The 16,511-nt window shown below is 46.5% G+C and overlaps 1 protein-coding gene across 1 annotated transcript; it reads right to left on the reverse strand.

The window, feature by feature from the left end:
• Window positions 1-1,209: 1,209 nt before the first annotated feature.
• On the reverse strand, window positions 1,210-8,405 carry LOC123395696 (NAD(P)H-quinone oxidoreductase subunit U, chloroplastic). Its single transcript, XM_045090730.1, has 5 exons — window positions 8,034-8,405; window positions 2,759-2,820; window positions 2,230-2,319; window positions 2,003-2,137; window positions 1,210-1,602 (listed from the first exon to the last, which is right to left on the reverse strand). Exons 1-5 carry the CDS (start codon window positions 8,332-8,334, stop codon window positions 1,504-1,506), a joined length of 687 nt encoding a protein of 228 aa, XP_044946665.1. The 5' UTR covers window positions 8,335-8,405; the 3' UTR covers window positions 1,210-1,503.
• Window positions 8,406-16,511: the final 8,106 nt, after the last annotated feature.

A 16,511-nucleotide genomic window follows, 5' to 3' on the forward strand; every position in this document is an offset into this window, starting at 1 on the left:
ATATTTACTTGAGTCATCACCGAAGATACACAAATCCGTGGCTAGCAACATTTATTTGACTACACACATCAGTATGTGTGTTTACCAATAAGTTTACTGCACGTTCCTTATGTCTTGTGAACGGTATTTTAGCCACTTCACTTTTCGGACGAAGGTTACAAATGTCAAATGATTGATAATCAAAATGATTTCAAAATCTATCATAATGGAATTTCTCCATGCCAGTTTCTACTATGTGACCAAAACAAAGTGCTACACAACTATGGTATTCTTGTAGTCTTGCGACATTTAGCTTCAGTCTTATGAATGTATTATTTTATCAACGTTATTCATAACATACATCCCATTCATAATGAAATCATGGACCTTATGTTATTCATAACAGCGAACAACAATGCCAATCTAAAGTGAATTATGAACATAAATGCAAAGGTAATACGCCAATAGAAAGTATAGTAATTTTTACTGTGTATCCAACGCGTATCTAAACCTTATTACTGACTAGTTTGCTACGTCATAGTAGTTCTTGCATTGAGTTGTAACAGAATGAAATGGAACAGATATCCTTGCGATCAACTTTTAATACAATACCAAAGAACCAATGACTAACGGTTTAATCACAATTTTCAAGAATTACAGCTTTGACCAGTCTCCTATACATCTATAACTCGTATGGCATTTATACCTGAGCTGGACCATCAAGCACCCAACTTTTAAGAGCTAGTCCTGGATTTCCTAGGCGTGTAAGTGCCACTAACACCCTTGAGATTTGTCCTTTCTTTTTAAGTTGTTGTTTTATTCATTATCATCACATGACTTGTGTTCTTATGGATCCCATCTCTCATCAGTCTAATACACAGTAAACACTTCACTAATATTTGCAAGCAATCATTGCTTCGGATATCTCATATCCTTTAGCTTCTGCTTGTATTTGAAAAACTATTTTTTTAGTTCCATCTAGCGAGTTTGCCGGTTGTGAAGATGGCTGTCATCACAGGTTGTGTTTTTTTTCTATTTCCTTTTACTTGTTTGTTGCTTGATGTCTATAATTTGGTTCCTCGGCACTCTGTATCGTCTAGCCGCTTGACTTTATTTATAAAGTGGCGCAAAAGTCTATTCAGTATGGGGGATATTAGGACTCCTTTTTCAGGTTCTTATATACCTATTGCAGTCTTTCTCTTTCCATCATAACAATTGGCTATCTTGTCATGACAGAATTCACAATTAATACATAAATTTCTGTAACTGATCTACGCACTGAGATATTTTGACATTCTGTGCAAACATAAAATATCTGGAACTATTGCTCCTAGATGTGTGTCCGGCACTTGCTAAATGTGCTGCAGGAGCATAGAGACTATTGTTTGATCATGTGCAGTACATAGTCAACAACTCAGGATAGTCCATGTGAATAATTAATTAAAGATTCATATAGTTGACCTGTACAAACTATGCACTTATGCACATTGTCGAGTTATGATTCATCTTCGTTTAGGGAGAACTTCATGATCTGTTGAGAATCAGCGAGCAGGCTACAGAAATTATGAACCATGTCAACAAGAAGTAGCCGACAAGCTTTGTAGGAAACTCATCTTCCCGTTCCTGTTTCATCAATTAAGCACAAACAACTGAATACATTTTCATAAACAAAGCAACATTGACATAAATCTAGGAAATGTATGTTAGTAGCTGAAACACACAATTTCCGGGCAAGGATTTTAATAAGGTTTCCCGTTTATCAAGTAGAAAACACCTCCTAGAGTTTCAACTATTAAGTTGTACCTACGCAGTTTGGATTTTATGAGCTTAGTACATATGACTCCTATGCTTCTTTCTTCAGTTTAACTATGGCAGTTTTAGTTGTTTCTAAAGGTAACACTTCCTAATGATGATCATCAGCTTGGAGGATGTTGATAACCTTGCTCATTATTACGACTAGTAAAATGTTAAGTGATGAGCATTCATCTAGAAACCATCTATTCTGCTACGGGCTGATGCTGACCTTAGGAGGATCTGGTGCCAACTCCATGGGGTCAACTTCAAAAGGCCAAACATATCGTTCAGGCTGCCCATTTCTCGCCAAGCTCCAATCATATAATCTTCTCTCTTCCTCGGTTGATAATATGGTAAAAGATTCCTGCAGTGGTGCAGGTATATTAAGAATTACTGGAAATTGTAAATTTCAATGGATGGATAAAAGTACTCTGATACTTAATAGTGGCTCAAAACCTTTAATAGGTCATGTTCCTTGCTGATTTCCTCTTCTTCCAGTCCTTGCTTGTTCAGTTGTTCACACCTTTTCTCATATGCAGCTTTGACCTGATTTCAAGGTTAAAATTAGGTGATGCTGGGTTGGCAAGACTTCACAAAAAGTGCACTTACGATCGTATTACGAGTTATACGTAAAATGCGGAGGCTAATATATATTAGTCCATACTTGAGTTGAAGCAAAGCATGTGGTAAATGTAGACTTCTTGCAACTTCAGCAAAATCGCGAAGTTTCTTGCTTAAGGAATAACATATTGACAATGTAACACACCATGAACCAGTTAGGAAACAGAGGAGTGTAGGCTAATATCCAGCTTAAGCATGGTTGAAGTATGCTGGCTGCACTGTAGTCAGCCAGTGCTTAGTCTTGTTCGGTACCATGTAAGTTTGTACAAGGAAAAGGTTGTCATACTCGTTGCAAGCTTGCATCTACCAGGTACATTCCATATGTTGTTGCAATGAGATCCACTTATCAGGAATTCCTCTGTACCTCATCGGTTGACGCTAATCTGGTAATTCCAAGCCTCCCATAGTGATCAGCACCTGTAATTGCTGCAAGTATGGAAAGTTGCCCTTATATAAGAACAGTTTTCCAACAGACAAACTATGACATGGTATCTTCAATCTCAACTATTCCTGGGAAAAGCATAGTAATTTAAATGCAGAAATCACAGAAAATAATTCATGTCCTACTGGAATTAGGAACTATCCATGCATCCAAACAGCGCCTGAGTTCCCGAATGCACACTATTGTGACTATATTGAACGATTAAGTTTTGATATATAGGAAACATCAACAAGGTTATGCCGTTAAATTGGTTTATTATCAAGGCACAGTTGCTCCCAACTGTAAAAGGGGCATAACCTTGTTTAATCAGCGCAGGTAGGTTATGCCGTTAAAGGATCCCCAGCCAGAGGCCCAGACCGCGCCAGTCTTGCCTGCCGCCCGGTCGGGCCAAAGCTGCGCAATCCCCACCGCGGCGCGGGCCCCGCCTGACGCCTCGGATCAGACGCCGCGGGCCAGCGCGGGCAGCGCTTTACCACGCGCGGGAAACCCTTCGAAGCCGAGGCAGCACGCCAGCGCGGGATGCGCCTTGTCGCTTGTCGCCATCCACCCAAGCCTGGCTCCGGGGCCCACAGCAGGGACGCCCACCTCCGAGCAGGCCACGCCCGAGCCAGCTCCGCCTGGGCAGCCCTCCCCACAGGCCCCTCCTGCAGCGGCTGCCGAAGCCCCAGGCCGACCCGGCCCAGTCCCGATCACCATCCTGCAGCGGCCCACTCGGCCTGATCGGGAGGGCACTGATGCAGCGCCGCGCGTGACAGCGCCGAGTCGGTTTGCCTCGCCCCCGATCACCCTGCGCCGATTGCGCAGCCAGCTAGCCCCGGTTACTTCCTCCTGGACGCTGGGGCAATTCCTGTCTGCAGCCACGAAGCAGCTCAACGCTGCCCTACCGTCCCCTGGGAAACGCCAGCGACCACCACTGCACTTCAGCCCGCGGAGGGGACGGTCGGCTTCGGCTCACACAGCAGTGGCTACGCCACCAAAGGTCGAGAGGCGCGCCCAAGTGCAGATCCTCCGCACCCTTGGCATAGTTGGCATCCATCAGCCCATCTCCGCTGCTGCGATGAAGGCCTACGACGACCTATTCGCCACGCCACTGCAGATGTCGGTCCTGCAGGCTAGCGCGGCCCTCGTCGACAGGGAGCTCCCGGCCTGTCTGACGGCCGTGCCCAGCACCGCGGCAGCCAGTGCGTGTTAGCAGCGCCACTCGCCACGCGTCGACACCTTGCTCATGGATCACGGCTTGCAGATTGTTGTATGGAATGTTAGAGGCCTTAACTCACGCGCCAGGCGCTGCGCGATTAGATCGTTACTCTGTACCACCCGCGCATCTATTGTATGCCTACAAGAAACTAAGATGGCTTTGATCTCGTCGTCTGTTGTGCTGGAAACGCTTGGGTCTGAATTTGATGGGTCAACTTACCTCCTGGCCGATGGCACGCGCGGCGGCATTCTCCTGGCTTGGAAAACCAGGGCTGCCACGCTCTCTGACCTTCAGTTCACGCAGCACGCGGTGACTGCAAAGGTGCGCGCGCCCAATGGCAACCCCTGGTGGCTCACCACGGTCTACGGGCCCCAAAGCGACCAGGACAAATTGTTGTTCCTGCAAGAGCTGCCCGACATTCGCGATACTAGCCCAGGCCCATGGATGTTGTGTGGGGACTTCAACCTGATATGTCGTGCCTCAGACAAAAGCTCGGGCAACGTGAACCACCGCATGATGGGTAGATTCCGCCGCGTCATCAACGACCTTGCCCTCAAGGAGGTTTACCTCAATGGGCGTCGTTTCACGTGGTCCAACGAGCAATCCCCCCCTACGCTCGTGCGCCTCGACCGGGTGCTCTGCACCACCGATTGGGAGGACAGTCATGGCGAGTGCCACCTCCGATGCCTGGCATCCGTTGTCTCCGATCACTGCCCCTTGCTCCTGGACTGCTCGCCCATGTCATCAGCTCAAAAGCGCTTCCACTTCGAGGAGTTCTGGATGCGCCTCGACGGCTTCCACGACACGGTTGCTGCGGCCTGGGGTTCGGTGTCCGACCCAGACCCCTTCAGGCGGCTGGTGCGTCGCCTGCAGGCTACGGGCCGCGCCCTCACGAGCTGGAGCGCCAAGTCCACGGGCAACATAAGAGACAAGCTTGCCATCTCCCGGGAGCTTATCCTGTGCTTCGACCAAGCCATGGAGACCCGCACGCTCTCCCCATCAGAGGATTGGCTGCGCAAGCAGACCAAGCTTTCCTACCTGGGCTTGGCTTCGCTTGAGCGCACTATTGCCCGGCAGCGCGCTCACATCTCCTCCCTCTCAGACGGCAACGCGAACACGAGCTTCTTCCACAGGCAATGCACTTATCGGCGGCAGAAAAACAGAGTGTACGGCTTGCTTGTAGATGGGCAGACGAGCGACCACGACGAGATGGCCCAGGCGGCCTTTGCCCACTTCGACGGGCTGCTGGGCACAGCACCTGACCGTGCCCACACGCTGGACTTTGAGCACCTAATCCAGCCAGCTGATCTGTCTGGCCTAGAGGCGCCGTTCAGCCCCGACGAGATATGGGAGGCTGTGCGGCGCATGCCGGCGCATAAGGCACCGGGGCCGGACGGCTTTACCGCGGAATTCCTGCGAGCGTGCTGGAGCACCATTAAGCAGGACGTGCTTGAGGTCTTTGAGCAACTCTATGCGCTGAGAGGGCGTGGATTTCACAGGCTCAACCAAGCACTGCTCACCTTGCTGCCAAAGCACTCCGATGCTCACAAGCTCGGCGACTACCGTCCGATCTGCCTGATACATATTGTGGCTAAGCTCTTTGCGAAGGTCCTTTCCCTGCGCTTGGCACCGATGCTCGACGGCCTAGTGAGCCGCTATCAGAATGCCTTCATTGCCGGACGTACACTCCACGACAACTTCGTCCTAGTCCGGCAATCCCTCAAGCTCCTGCACCAACTGGGCGCGCCGAGGATCATGCTCAAGCTCGACCTCACCCGGGCCTTCGACTCCATATCTTGGCCCTTCCTCTTTGAGGCCCTGCACCAATATGGCTTCGGAGCGAGGTTCCGGGAGTGGCTGGCCATCCTCCTCTCCTCGGCTAGCACCCGCGTCTTGCTCAATGGCGTGCCGGGACCCCCGATCTGGCATCGCCGCGGGTTGAGACAGGGTGACTCGACATCCCCGCAGCTCTTCGTGCTGGCCGTCGACACGCTCAGCCGCCTCATGCAGCGGGCGCTCCAGGCCGGCATCCTCCGGAGACTCCACCCCCGTCGCAACATCCCGGCTATCTCACTTTACGCCGATGATGTGATGCTGTTCTGCCACGCCTCGACCGACGAAGTCCTCGCTGTGAAGGGCATCTTAGGGATCTTCGGCTCCGCTTCCGGCCTGCTCGTGAACTACGGCAAGAGCTCCGCCACCGCACTGCATGGAGATGAGTCGACAGCCGAATCACTGGCGATTCTGGGCTGCCAGGCAGCGGCTCTGCCCATCACGTATCTGGGTATCCCCCTCTCCACACGCCGCCCCACCGCGGCTCAGATGCAGCCCCTAGTCGACAAGGTGGCCGGCCGCCTACCATCATGGAAGGCATGGCTCATGAACAAGGCCGGGCGGCTGGCGCTCGTCAAGTCTGTGCTCAGCGCCATCCCCGTCCATCAGATGCTCGCCCTAGCGCCCCCGAAGAAAGCTTTGAAGCAGCTTGAGAAAATTCAGCGTGGGTTTCTTTGGGCCGGGCGCGAGGCGGCTCACGGTGGACACTGCCACGTGAACTGGCGACGGGTATGCCGGTCGCTGGAGTACGGCGGCCTCGGTGTCCGAGACCTAGAGCGCACGGGGCTGGCCCTTCGGCTCCGATGGCTATGGCTCTCACGGACGGACACTACCCGAGCATGGCACGGCCTGGACCTGCAGTTCACCCCCGAGGAGTATGGCCTCTTCTATGCCTCCACCACCATGCAGATTGGAGATGGATCGACTGCGCTCTTTTGGGAGGACAGATGGCTCCTCGGCCTCTCCATCCGCGAGCACGCGCCCTCGCTTTACATGTGCATCCCCAAGCATTGCAGAAAGTCCAGGACGGTGGCAGCAGGCATAGCCGGCAATGCCTGGGCGAGGGACATTCACGGCACCATTGGCCTCCAGGAGATTGGGCAGTATATCCAGATCTGGCTGTTGGTGTCCCGCATCACCCTCTCCGCAGAGCCGGACACGCTCTCCTGGAAGTGGACAGCCAGCGGCAGCTACTCTGCCAGGTCCGCTTATCTTGCCACCTTCCACGGTTCGATCACTTGCCGGTCCTGGAAGTTGATCTGGAAGGGTTGGGCCCCGCCTAAGGTCAAATTCTTCCACTGGCTCGCCAATCAGGACCGCTGTTGGACTGCGGAGCGCCTTGCTCGGCACGGCCTAACGCATCACCCTCGGTGCCTTCTTTGTGACCAAGAACCGGAGACGATGCAGCACCTGCTGCTCTCCTGCCCATTCGCGAAGCAGGCCTGGCACGGGATCATATCCTGGCTGCGACTACCGGCACCTGTGCCCGACCAAGACGCCTCGCTGCAGGACTGGTGGCTACGCGCTCGCGATGCCACGCCTCACCCGCTCCGCAAAGCGCTGGCCTCGATTGCACTTCTCGTGCCGTGGATGATCTGGAAGCATAGGAACGCGTGTGTATTCGATCATGTAACCCCATCGCTAGTAGAGCTCGCCGATGCGATCAAGGACGAGTCCAGGAATTGGGCGCAGGCAGGGGCCAAGGGGCTTAGGGTCACCCTGCCACCCACCTGGGACGTGCACTGGTCTGGTTGTAACACCTTTGTACTAGCCTCCTAGGAGGTTGTCTTCCCCTCTTTTCAATACAATGAAACGCAAAGTCTTTTGCGTTTTCTCGAAAAAACTGTAAAAGGGGCAAACAAATCTACACACCATTTATTCAAATTTAGTAGATCGAGTGATAAATGAGTGCAATTACATGGGCACAACTACAGTAGAACATTAAGAAAAACATGACACTTGAATGTGCTAAAAAATAACAGAAATTTAACTGATGTTAAACAATTATTCGTTCATTTTAACTTTTCATGTGTTTCAATCGTGCCTACATCAAATCGCAAAATTTGAGATGCGAGGTCCAATATTAAGAGCTTGTGAGAGATTAGCCAGAAACATTGGCATTAGTAGGCGTTGTATAACCGTAGAAATCAATCAAGAAACGCGCACCAAGGCCGCGCATCGCCTTCTGCACGTTGGCGGCGGAGATGAGCGAGTAGGGAGGCCGCGTGGAATTGGCAGCGCCGCCGGCGACGTCGGTTCCAGCGTCAGGATACCCATCCGCTGCCGCAGCCAGGTCCTCCGAGGCCGCGGCCCTGCCGTCGGCCGCAGCGGCACATCGCCCGCGGAACGACGCTGCTGCGAAGAATCGGGCAGCGACGAGATGGACTCGGCGGCGGGTGGACGAGGAAGATACGGCAGCGGATACGGTGGCCGGCGCCGCCGGGGAGGTGACGCCAACGGCAGCCATGGGGAGTGGAGGTAGAGGAGGGCGGGCGATAAGGGAAATGGGGATGGAAATGGAAGCTTTTTGAGCCTTTCCATTATTTATCGGCTTTCAAGTTTCTCCTCTTTATTCTTTTGTGGACGTATGTCCGACTGTTTTTCCGGTCTTAGGCCCTCTTTTGGTCAAAGAGTTTTAGGATTTTTTTAATCCTAATTAAAAAGTCTCTAACCCCTATCTGCTTGGTTTTAGAAACTAAATACTCCCTTCATCCTAAAATAACTGTCTTAAGCTTAATACAATTTTGTATTAGAGCTAGTACAAAGTCAAGACAGTTATTTTGGGACGGAGGGAGTATGAACTAGAGGTTATTAAATGATATGCTAAAAGTAGTATCACTGTTGAAAAAAGTTCAAAAAAGTCCAAAAAAACCCTTCCATACGAACTTTTTTCTTTAGTTCCAGATGTCCACTTTTAATCCCTCCTGTTTATTTTAGATGAGACTAAAAGAAAAAAAAATTAGTCCCTACATCAAAATGTCCCTGTAAACAAACACACTCTTAGGCTCGTTCGCGAAAGAGCGTTTCTTATACATTTATGTTCTATACCATTGATTTTATATGGAAACACGTATTATTATTTTTTGTCCTTTTATTTATGCTTAATTGAGTCATCTAGATGTGCAATAATTAGGACACATCTAAATATTTTTTAAATAAACCTTTTTTCTACATACTGCTTTCAAGTTTATATCAAAATTATTGCACATCTAGATGACTATTTAAAGTTCGCAAGTTATATGAACTATTTAAAGATCGTTTTTTCTTGAATTTATAAATAGTCATCAAGTTCATATAACTTCTACACATCAAAGTTTCGCAAAAGAAAATAAATAAATGCAACCGAGAAGTTATATGAACTATTTAAAGATTGTTTTTTCTTGAATTGCATGCAAATGATTATGTTTATATTACACTTATATTTTTCTTGTATTTATTAGTGACAGATAACGATCATTGTTGTCCATGGCTTTCTTTGACAACACAAAAGTTGTTTGCTTGGGCTGGTAAATGAACTCCAAGATTTTTTTTTCATGCTTCAACCTTTCCTTATTTTAGAATTATGAAAATAATCGTGATGATAAATTGGGTTGTTGTTGTCTACTACACCCTTATCTGCAATGTTAATGCATTACACCCCTTATGATCTGATCACGTGGTATTCAAAAAGCCTTGACATATATACACTCGGCGGGCGCTCGTTTAAATCGAGCGGGGCAGTAGGATCGAGAAATTTTGAAGCATGATGGCTCGTTGAGGAATACATGGACACCATCGTGCAGGTGACATGGGACGGGGCAAACGCGTTGTACATACATCCTTCATGTAGATTACTAGTGATGGTCTATCTTGCCTTGCATCGATGGGACAAGGATTTTTTGAAAGGGCCAAGGACACGGCTCCGTAAACTTCAGAAAAAGTTGAACGAGGTGATGATGGGACCGTTGTCCCATGAGGCAATTGCCAAGCAGCATGTCCTTCATATGTAGATTGAAAACCTCCCTGAAGAGGAGGAGATATATTGGATGCAACGGGGTCGTGCGGACTGTCTCTGCCGTGATGACCAGAATACAGATTTATTTCATCGTGCGGTGACAAGTAGACGTAGGAAAAACTTTATAAAAGTTTGAATAATGATGTTGTAGATTGGATAGAATCAAGATGCATGGTGTGTCCTATTTTTCTTATTTGTTCACATCGGGTGTACAAGAACCTAACGAGAATGTAATCAACAAATTGAAACCGATGGTTTCGGAAGCAATGAACAAAGAGTTGAATAAACCATATATGCATGATGAAGTTAAAAAAAGCAACGTACAATTGGTGATCTCAAGGCATGAGGCCGAGATGGTTTGCATGTTGTTTTCTATAAGAGGTTTTGGCACATTATTGGAGAAGATCTAACTCATGAAGTCATGTAGGTAGTAAATACGAGGAAAATCCCGGATGGCTGGAACAACACCACCATCGTTCTGATCCCGAAGGTGGAGAGCCCTGAGTTGATCATTCAATTTCGTCCCATCAATCTATGTAATGTTGTTTACAAGGTGATGCCCAAACTTCTAGCAAACAGACTGAAGTATCTTCTAGCAAAAATTATTTCTCCAAACCAAAGTGCGATTGTACCGGGACGCTTGATCACATGTAACTTTTTGGTGGCCTCTGAATCATATCACGCGATCAAGAGGAAGAAAAATGGAAATATGGAGTTTGTGTTGTTAAACTGGTTATGCACAAAGCGTATGATAGGGTTGAATGGGTGTTCCTTGAAAAGATCCTCCTCCGTCTAGGTTTCTCTATTCCAAAGATGACACTCGTTATGGAGTGTGTGTGCTATCATTCAAATACCAGGTGAGAGTGAATAATTCCCTTACAGATTACTCTACACCTACTAGGATGCGCCATGAAGAGGAACCTCTATCGCCATATCATTTATACTTTGTGCTGAGGCATTGTCTAGCTTACTAATGCATGGGGTGGAGTAGACAAAGTGGTGGCATGCCTCCGTCGTGTGCTTCATGATTATTGTACAACTTCTGGACAGCTGGCAAGTGAAGCAAAGTCTAGTTTTTTTACTTTAGTCCTTGCACACTAGTGGATACTAATGCCAAAGTATGTATTTCATTGAACATAATGGAGGAGGCAATCACCCATAAATATTTGGGTTTTCCCCCTATTGTGGGTGTGGATGGAACTGATTGTTTTTAGCACCTTGTGGATAGAGATCTTAGCAGAATCACAAGATGGAAGGAGTTATTACTATCTTTTGGGGGTAAGGAAATTGTATTGAAAGCTAGGCTATACCCTCATAAACAATGTTAGTCTTCAAGCTTCCTAAACAAGTATGTAATGGGATAACAACTGCTATTTCCTAATACTGGTGGGGGAGATGAGGATGTGATGAGGACATCCCTACTAATGTTACACGCACATCCCCACCAGCTACACATATTGGACCAGTTACTAGAGCTCGCGCATGCCAACTAGATTATCAAGTACTCCCGTTTCTTGGAAATCTTTCTAGTCATGAACATATGATGTAACCTATATTAGATACTTTTGTTTTACTTATGAATGAAGAACCTAGCACAGACAAGAAGGATGGTCATTGGAGAGGGATCAAGCATGGAGAAGACGGTGCGCGCGCAAGAAGGGACAATGGAGTTTCCACTTGTGATTTTTTTCACTTTCAAGCCACAATAATGTGAAGGCTTGGACGAAATATACAATATGCCACTTCGTAAATTTCGTCCATAGGCTATTATAGGTGTTGTGTCACCTTATTATTGGGCTAGACCCATGTAATTTTGAAATACCACATTATAAGTTGTTTCTAGAGTCCATATGTGTGGGGAAACCGAGTTGGTGTTGGTTTTGGACCCCTCCTCCAAGTGGTCGCGAAATTCCCCTTTATTCCCTCATATATACAACTCTTAGGGCGTCGTTTAGACTTGGGTTTTTTCTAGATTAAAAGTTTGCCATAGCTAAAACTTTGTGTAATTCGTTTGTGTTCTGTGAATGGACCAAGAGGTCATAGAGTCCCACTTTCATCAATAAAGCTTTCCTCTTATATTCATAATATTCAGATTTCAATTTCAATTTCTTGCTTGTTCTTTGTTTGCGTGCGGGAAATAGACCTTCATGGTCAGGTTGATCATGCTCTGGTATGGACAATAACATCTCGGAGTTGGTTTAGCAATTGCTAAGGCACGATGCCCTCTCTTGTTTGTAGTCGGATCGTCAAAGTCTACTCGTGTGGAAATGATATCCACCATCTCATTGAAAGACTTGAGACCTTCGCCTCTATCAAGTGGTATCAGATTTCTAGGTTGATCTATGAGATCATACAAGTTTTTCCTAGTTTAGATTGCATTTGTTCTTCATACCAACAGTCCATGAAAAAAAACACAAAAAATTAGGGTTAGTTCATCTTATTCGAACCAATCTGAGCCTTTTGCAATTTTCTGTTTGGTATTTGCTTTGTTGAATTTGCGATTACATCGTCGTGTCAAGTTGTTGTGCTTAGCATCTAGTCATTTAGAGTTTCGAGTTCTGTTCGTAAGTTGTCATGCTGCTATACCCACCACCACCATCACCGCTGCCATACTCTCCATCATTTGCACCGCTACCATATCCACCATCATCATCACTCATGCCATACCCACCATCATCATTACCGTTGCCATACCCACCATCATCATTAGAACTCCCATATATATCCTCCACCAATGTGAGTCCATCAAATATTCAGTTTGTGTTTCAAGATCCATGTGTAGTCAGATTCGTCTTGCCTTGTTTGGGTAGGTTTCGGATTTCATCAATTGTTCACTAATCGTAGACCAGGGTGATTTCCAAAAAAAAAAATCGAAGAAAACACACCGGTAAAAAAATGCCTATCCTATTTTTAGGTGTAGTAGAGCGCTTTGAGATAGTGGGTTTTGTAGAATTTTTTTTTGAGCAGTTTCCAATTTTTCTCCAGGCGTTCGAGAAAAAAGATAATCAAAAAATTCGTGCCTATCCTATTTTTAGACCTTCGGAAGAGTTTTGAGACACTAGCCATTATAGTGATTTTCTAAAAAAATGAGTGCAAACAAAAGAGCGCCAAAAAATCAGAGTGTGCGTTTCCCTTGATTATGTGTCGCGCCGTGATTTTGTTGCTGTTCTAGACTTGTGTCTCTCGCCCAGTCTAGCCTAGGACCAACACAGTACTGTCGTTGAGTGTTTCTTCAAGTTTGCATCTCTAAATTGATTATTTTTGCCCATTTTTGCTACCATATTATAAGCCATCCCAGCTGCACATACATCTACATCGTGTTATTGTCGTTGTTTGTGCATTCATTAATTTTGCTTGTGTTTGGTGGTCTAAACATTGTAGAATACATCATGATAATATCCCTGCTACTTGGCCTACTTTGAAAACAGCTATGCGTACTTGTTGGGTTCCACCATATTATCAACGTGAATTACTTCAAAAATTGTAGCGTTTAAGACAAGGAAACAATTATGTAGAAGAATATTACCAGGAATTACAAACTGACATGATTAGATGTGGTATTATTGAGGAAAATGAAGCTATGCTTGCACGTTTTATGGGTGGATTAAATAGAGAGATTCAGACTATCCTAGAGGATAAGGAGTACGACACTATCACTCGTTTATTCCATCTTTCTTGCAAAGCTGGACGTGAAGTGCATGATCGACATGCATTGGCAAGAACTATTTTTTGTGTGGGTCAAACTTCATCATGGATGCCATGTACCTGATCTACTTACACATGTCTTGTTGCAGCACCGCCTACTTGAGCCACCAACTGCAACCGAGATTCTAGGAATTAGGAACCTCCGCGACCCTCCGCCAAGAGCATGCCTTCAGGTCCTGCACATAGCTCTTCTTCATCCATTGAATCAATATGGCGAACACATGAGGTTATATGTCGTCGTTTCAAGGATGGAGGTCACTATCGAGAGAATGCCCATCCAAGTGTGTGATAGTTGTTACTGAGGATGGTGGATATGACTCTGCTAGTGATTATGATGAGGAGACATTGGCTCTTATTGCAAGTGAAGAACAAGGTGTCAAGGATACTGATCAAGAGACACAATACATGACTGCTGAATATGCTGACAAGTATAAAAGTTTAGTTGATCAATGTGTTTTGCATGTGAAGGTTACACAGGCTGAGCAAAAGCAGAGGCACAACTTGTTCCATACAAAGGGAGTTGTGAAGGAATGTTCTGTTTGAGTCATCATCGATGGAGGGAGTTGCAACAACTTGGCTAGCATGGTGATGGTTGAGAAGTTGTCTCTCACCACCAAAACCCATCCTCATCCTTATTACATCCAATGGTCCAACAACAGTGGCAAGGTTAAGGTAACACGTAATTTTTGCGTGCACTTTAGCATTGCTACATATTCTGATTATGTTGATTCTGATTGTTGGGGAACGTTGCATGGGAAACAAAAGATTTCCTATGCTTCACCAAGATCGGTCTAGGAGATGAACATATACGAGAGTAGAGATTGCATCTACATACCCTTGTCTATCGCTAAGCGGAAACATTAAGAAACGCGGTTTATGTAGTCCAATGTCTTCGTGATCCAATCACGATCCGTCCCGGGAACTCCCAATCAAGTGCCCAACGAACGGCATGTCCGCGTACAGCACACGTATAACTTGATGGAGCCTTCACCTCCTTGAACCAACAAAGCGAGGGTGAAGTAGAGGTTGAGTACTCTGGCAGGATGACGACATGGTGGCGGTTGTGGTGGTGCAATCTCAGCAGGGCTTCGTCAAGCATTGTCGCGGTCGCGATGGTGGAGAAATACTACTACTACGAGAGAGAGAGAGAGGTATGGCGCTGCCAAGCAATTGTGTGTTGGTTGCCTCCTTCTCCCTCTCTATTTATAGGAGGAAGGGGTAGGTAGGGCTCAGCCTTGGCCCCTCCTCCAAGGAGGGTGGGTCGGTCAAACTAGGGAGGTGTCGACCTCCAACAAGGGAGGTGGACACCCTAGGGAGGACTCCTCCTCCACCAAGGCACCTCCTCCACCTACCCTTGGGGGAATGGGCCCTATTGTGGTAGGCTGCCCAGACCACGAGGGGATGGTGCGCCACCTCTTAGGCCCATGTGGCCCCCGGGCTAGGTGGGCCCATCCCGTTGGACCCCCGGAACCCTTTCGACACGCCGATACAATACCGGAAAATCCCGAAACTTTTTCGGAACCCGAATACCACTTTCCTATATATAAATCTTTACCATCGGACCATTTCGGAGCTCCTCGTGACCTCCGGGATCTCATCCAGGACTCTAAAGAACTTTCGGTCACCAACACAATAACTCAACTGTATCTTTATCGTCATCGAACGTTAAGTGTGTAGACCCTACGGGTTCGAGAACTATGCAGACATGACCGAGACACCTCTACGGTCAATAACCAATAACAGGACCTGGATGCCCATATTGGTTCCCACACATTCTACGAAGATCTTTATCGATCGAACCACGATGTCAATAATTCAGTTAATACTGTATGGAGTTCCCTTTGTTCATCGGTATCTTACTTGCCCGAGATTCGATCGTCATTATCTCCATACCTAATTTAATCTCGTTATCAGCAAGTCTCTTTACTCATTCCGTAATACAAGATACCGTGACTAACTATTTAGTCAAATTGCTTGCAAGCTCATTGTGATGTTGTATTACCGAGTGGGCCCTGAGATACCTCTCCCTCACACGGAGTAACAAATCCCAGTCTAGATCCTTGCCAACTCAACAGACACCTGCGGAGATACCTGTAGAGCATCTTTATAGTCACCCAATTACGTTGCGATGCTTGATACACACAAGGTAATCCTCCGGTGTTAGTGATTTGCATGACCTCATGGTCATAGGAACAGATACTTGACATGCAGAAAACAATAGTAATAAACTGACACGATCATGTGCTATGTTCATAGCTTGGGTCTTGTCCATCACATCATTCTCCTAATGATGTGATCCCATTATCAAATGACAACTCATGTCTATGGCTAGGAAACCATGATCATCTTTGATCAACGAGCTAGTCAATTAGAGGCTCACTAGGGACACAGTGTTGTCTATGTACCCACACATGTATTCGAGTTTCTAATCAATACAATTCCAGCATGGATAATGAACGATTATCATGAACTAGTAAATATAATAATAACCACTTTATTATTGCCTCTAGGGCATATTTTCAAAAGCCTCCCACTTGCACCACAGTCAATAATCTAGCTCACATCACTACGTGATTTACATTGTAATGTATCTAACACCCATACAGTTCTCGTGTTGATCACATTTTGCTCATGGAAGAGGTTTAGTCAACGAGTCTGCGACATTCAGATCCGTGTGCACTTTGCAAATATTTATGTCCTCCTCCTTGATGTAATCACAAATGGAATTGAAGAATCACTTTATGTGTGTGGTCCTGTTTTGAAACCTTGGTTCCTTGGCGAGAGCAATGACACCAGTGTTATCACAGAACAGAGTCATTAGATCCAGTGCAGTGGGCATAACTCCAAGATCCTGTTGGAAATATGCCCTAGAGGCAATAATAAATTGGTTATTATTATATTTCCTTGTTCATGATAATCATTTATTATCCATGCTAGAATTGTAT

The sequence above is a fragment of the Hordeum vulgare genome, chromosome 5H, assembly GCF_904849725.1.
Source record: "Hordeum vulgare subsp. vulgare chromosome 5H, MorexV3_pseudomolecules_assembly, whole genome shotgun sequence".
Taxonomy (NCBI): Eukaryota; Viridiplantae; Streptophyta; class Magnoliopsida; order Poales; family Poaceae; genus Hordeum; species Hordeum vulgare.

Excerpts from the sequence above, each read along its gene's own strand:
- LOC123395696 (XM_045090730.1), bottom strand. The coding sequence starts at position 8,334 with ATGGCTGCCGTTGGCGTCACCTCCCCGGCGGCGCCGGCCACCGTATCC. Across the intron at positions 2,821-8,033 it reads GAAGGCGATGCGCGGCCTTG|CAATTACAGGTGCTGATCAC; the intron begins GTGCGCGTTTCT and ends CCATACTTGCAG. Across the intron at positions 1,603-2,002 it reads TGGCACCAGATCCTCCTAAG|GAACGGGAAGATGAGTTTCC; the intron begins GTCAGCATCAGC and ends TTGATGAAACAG.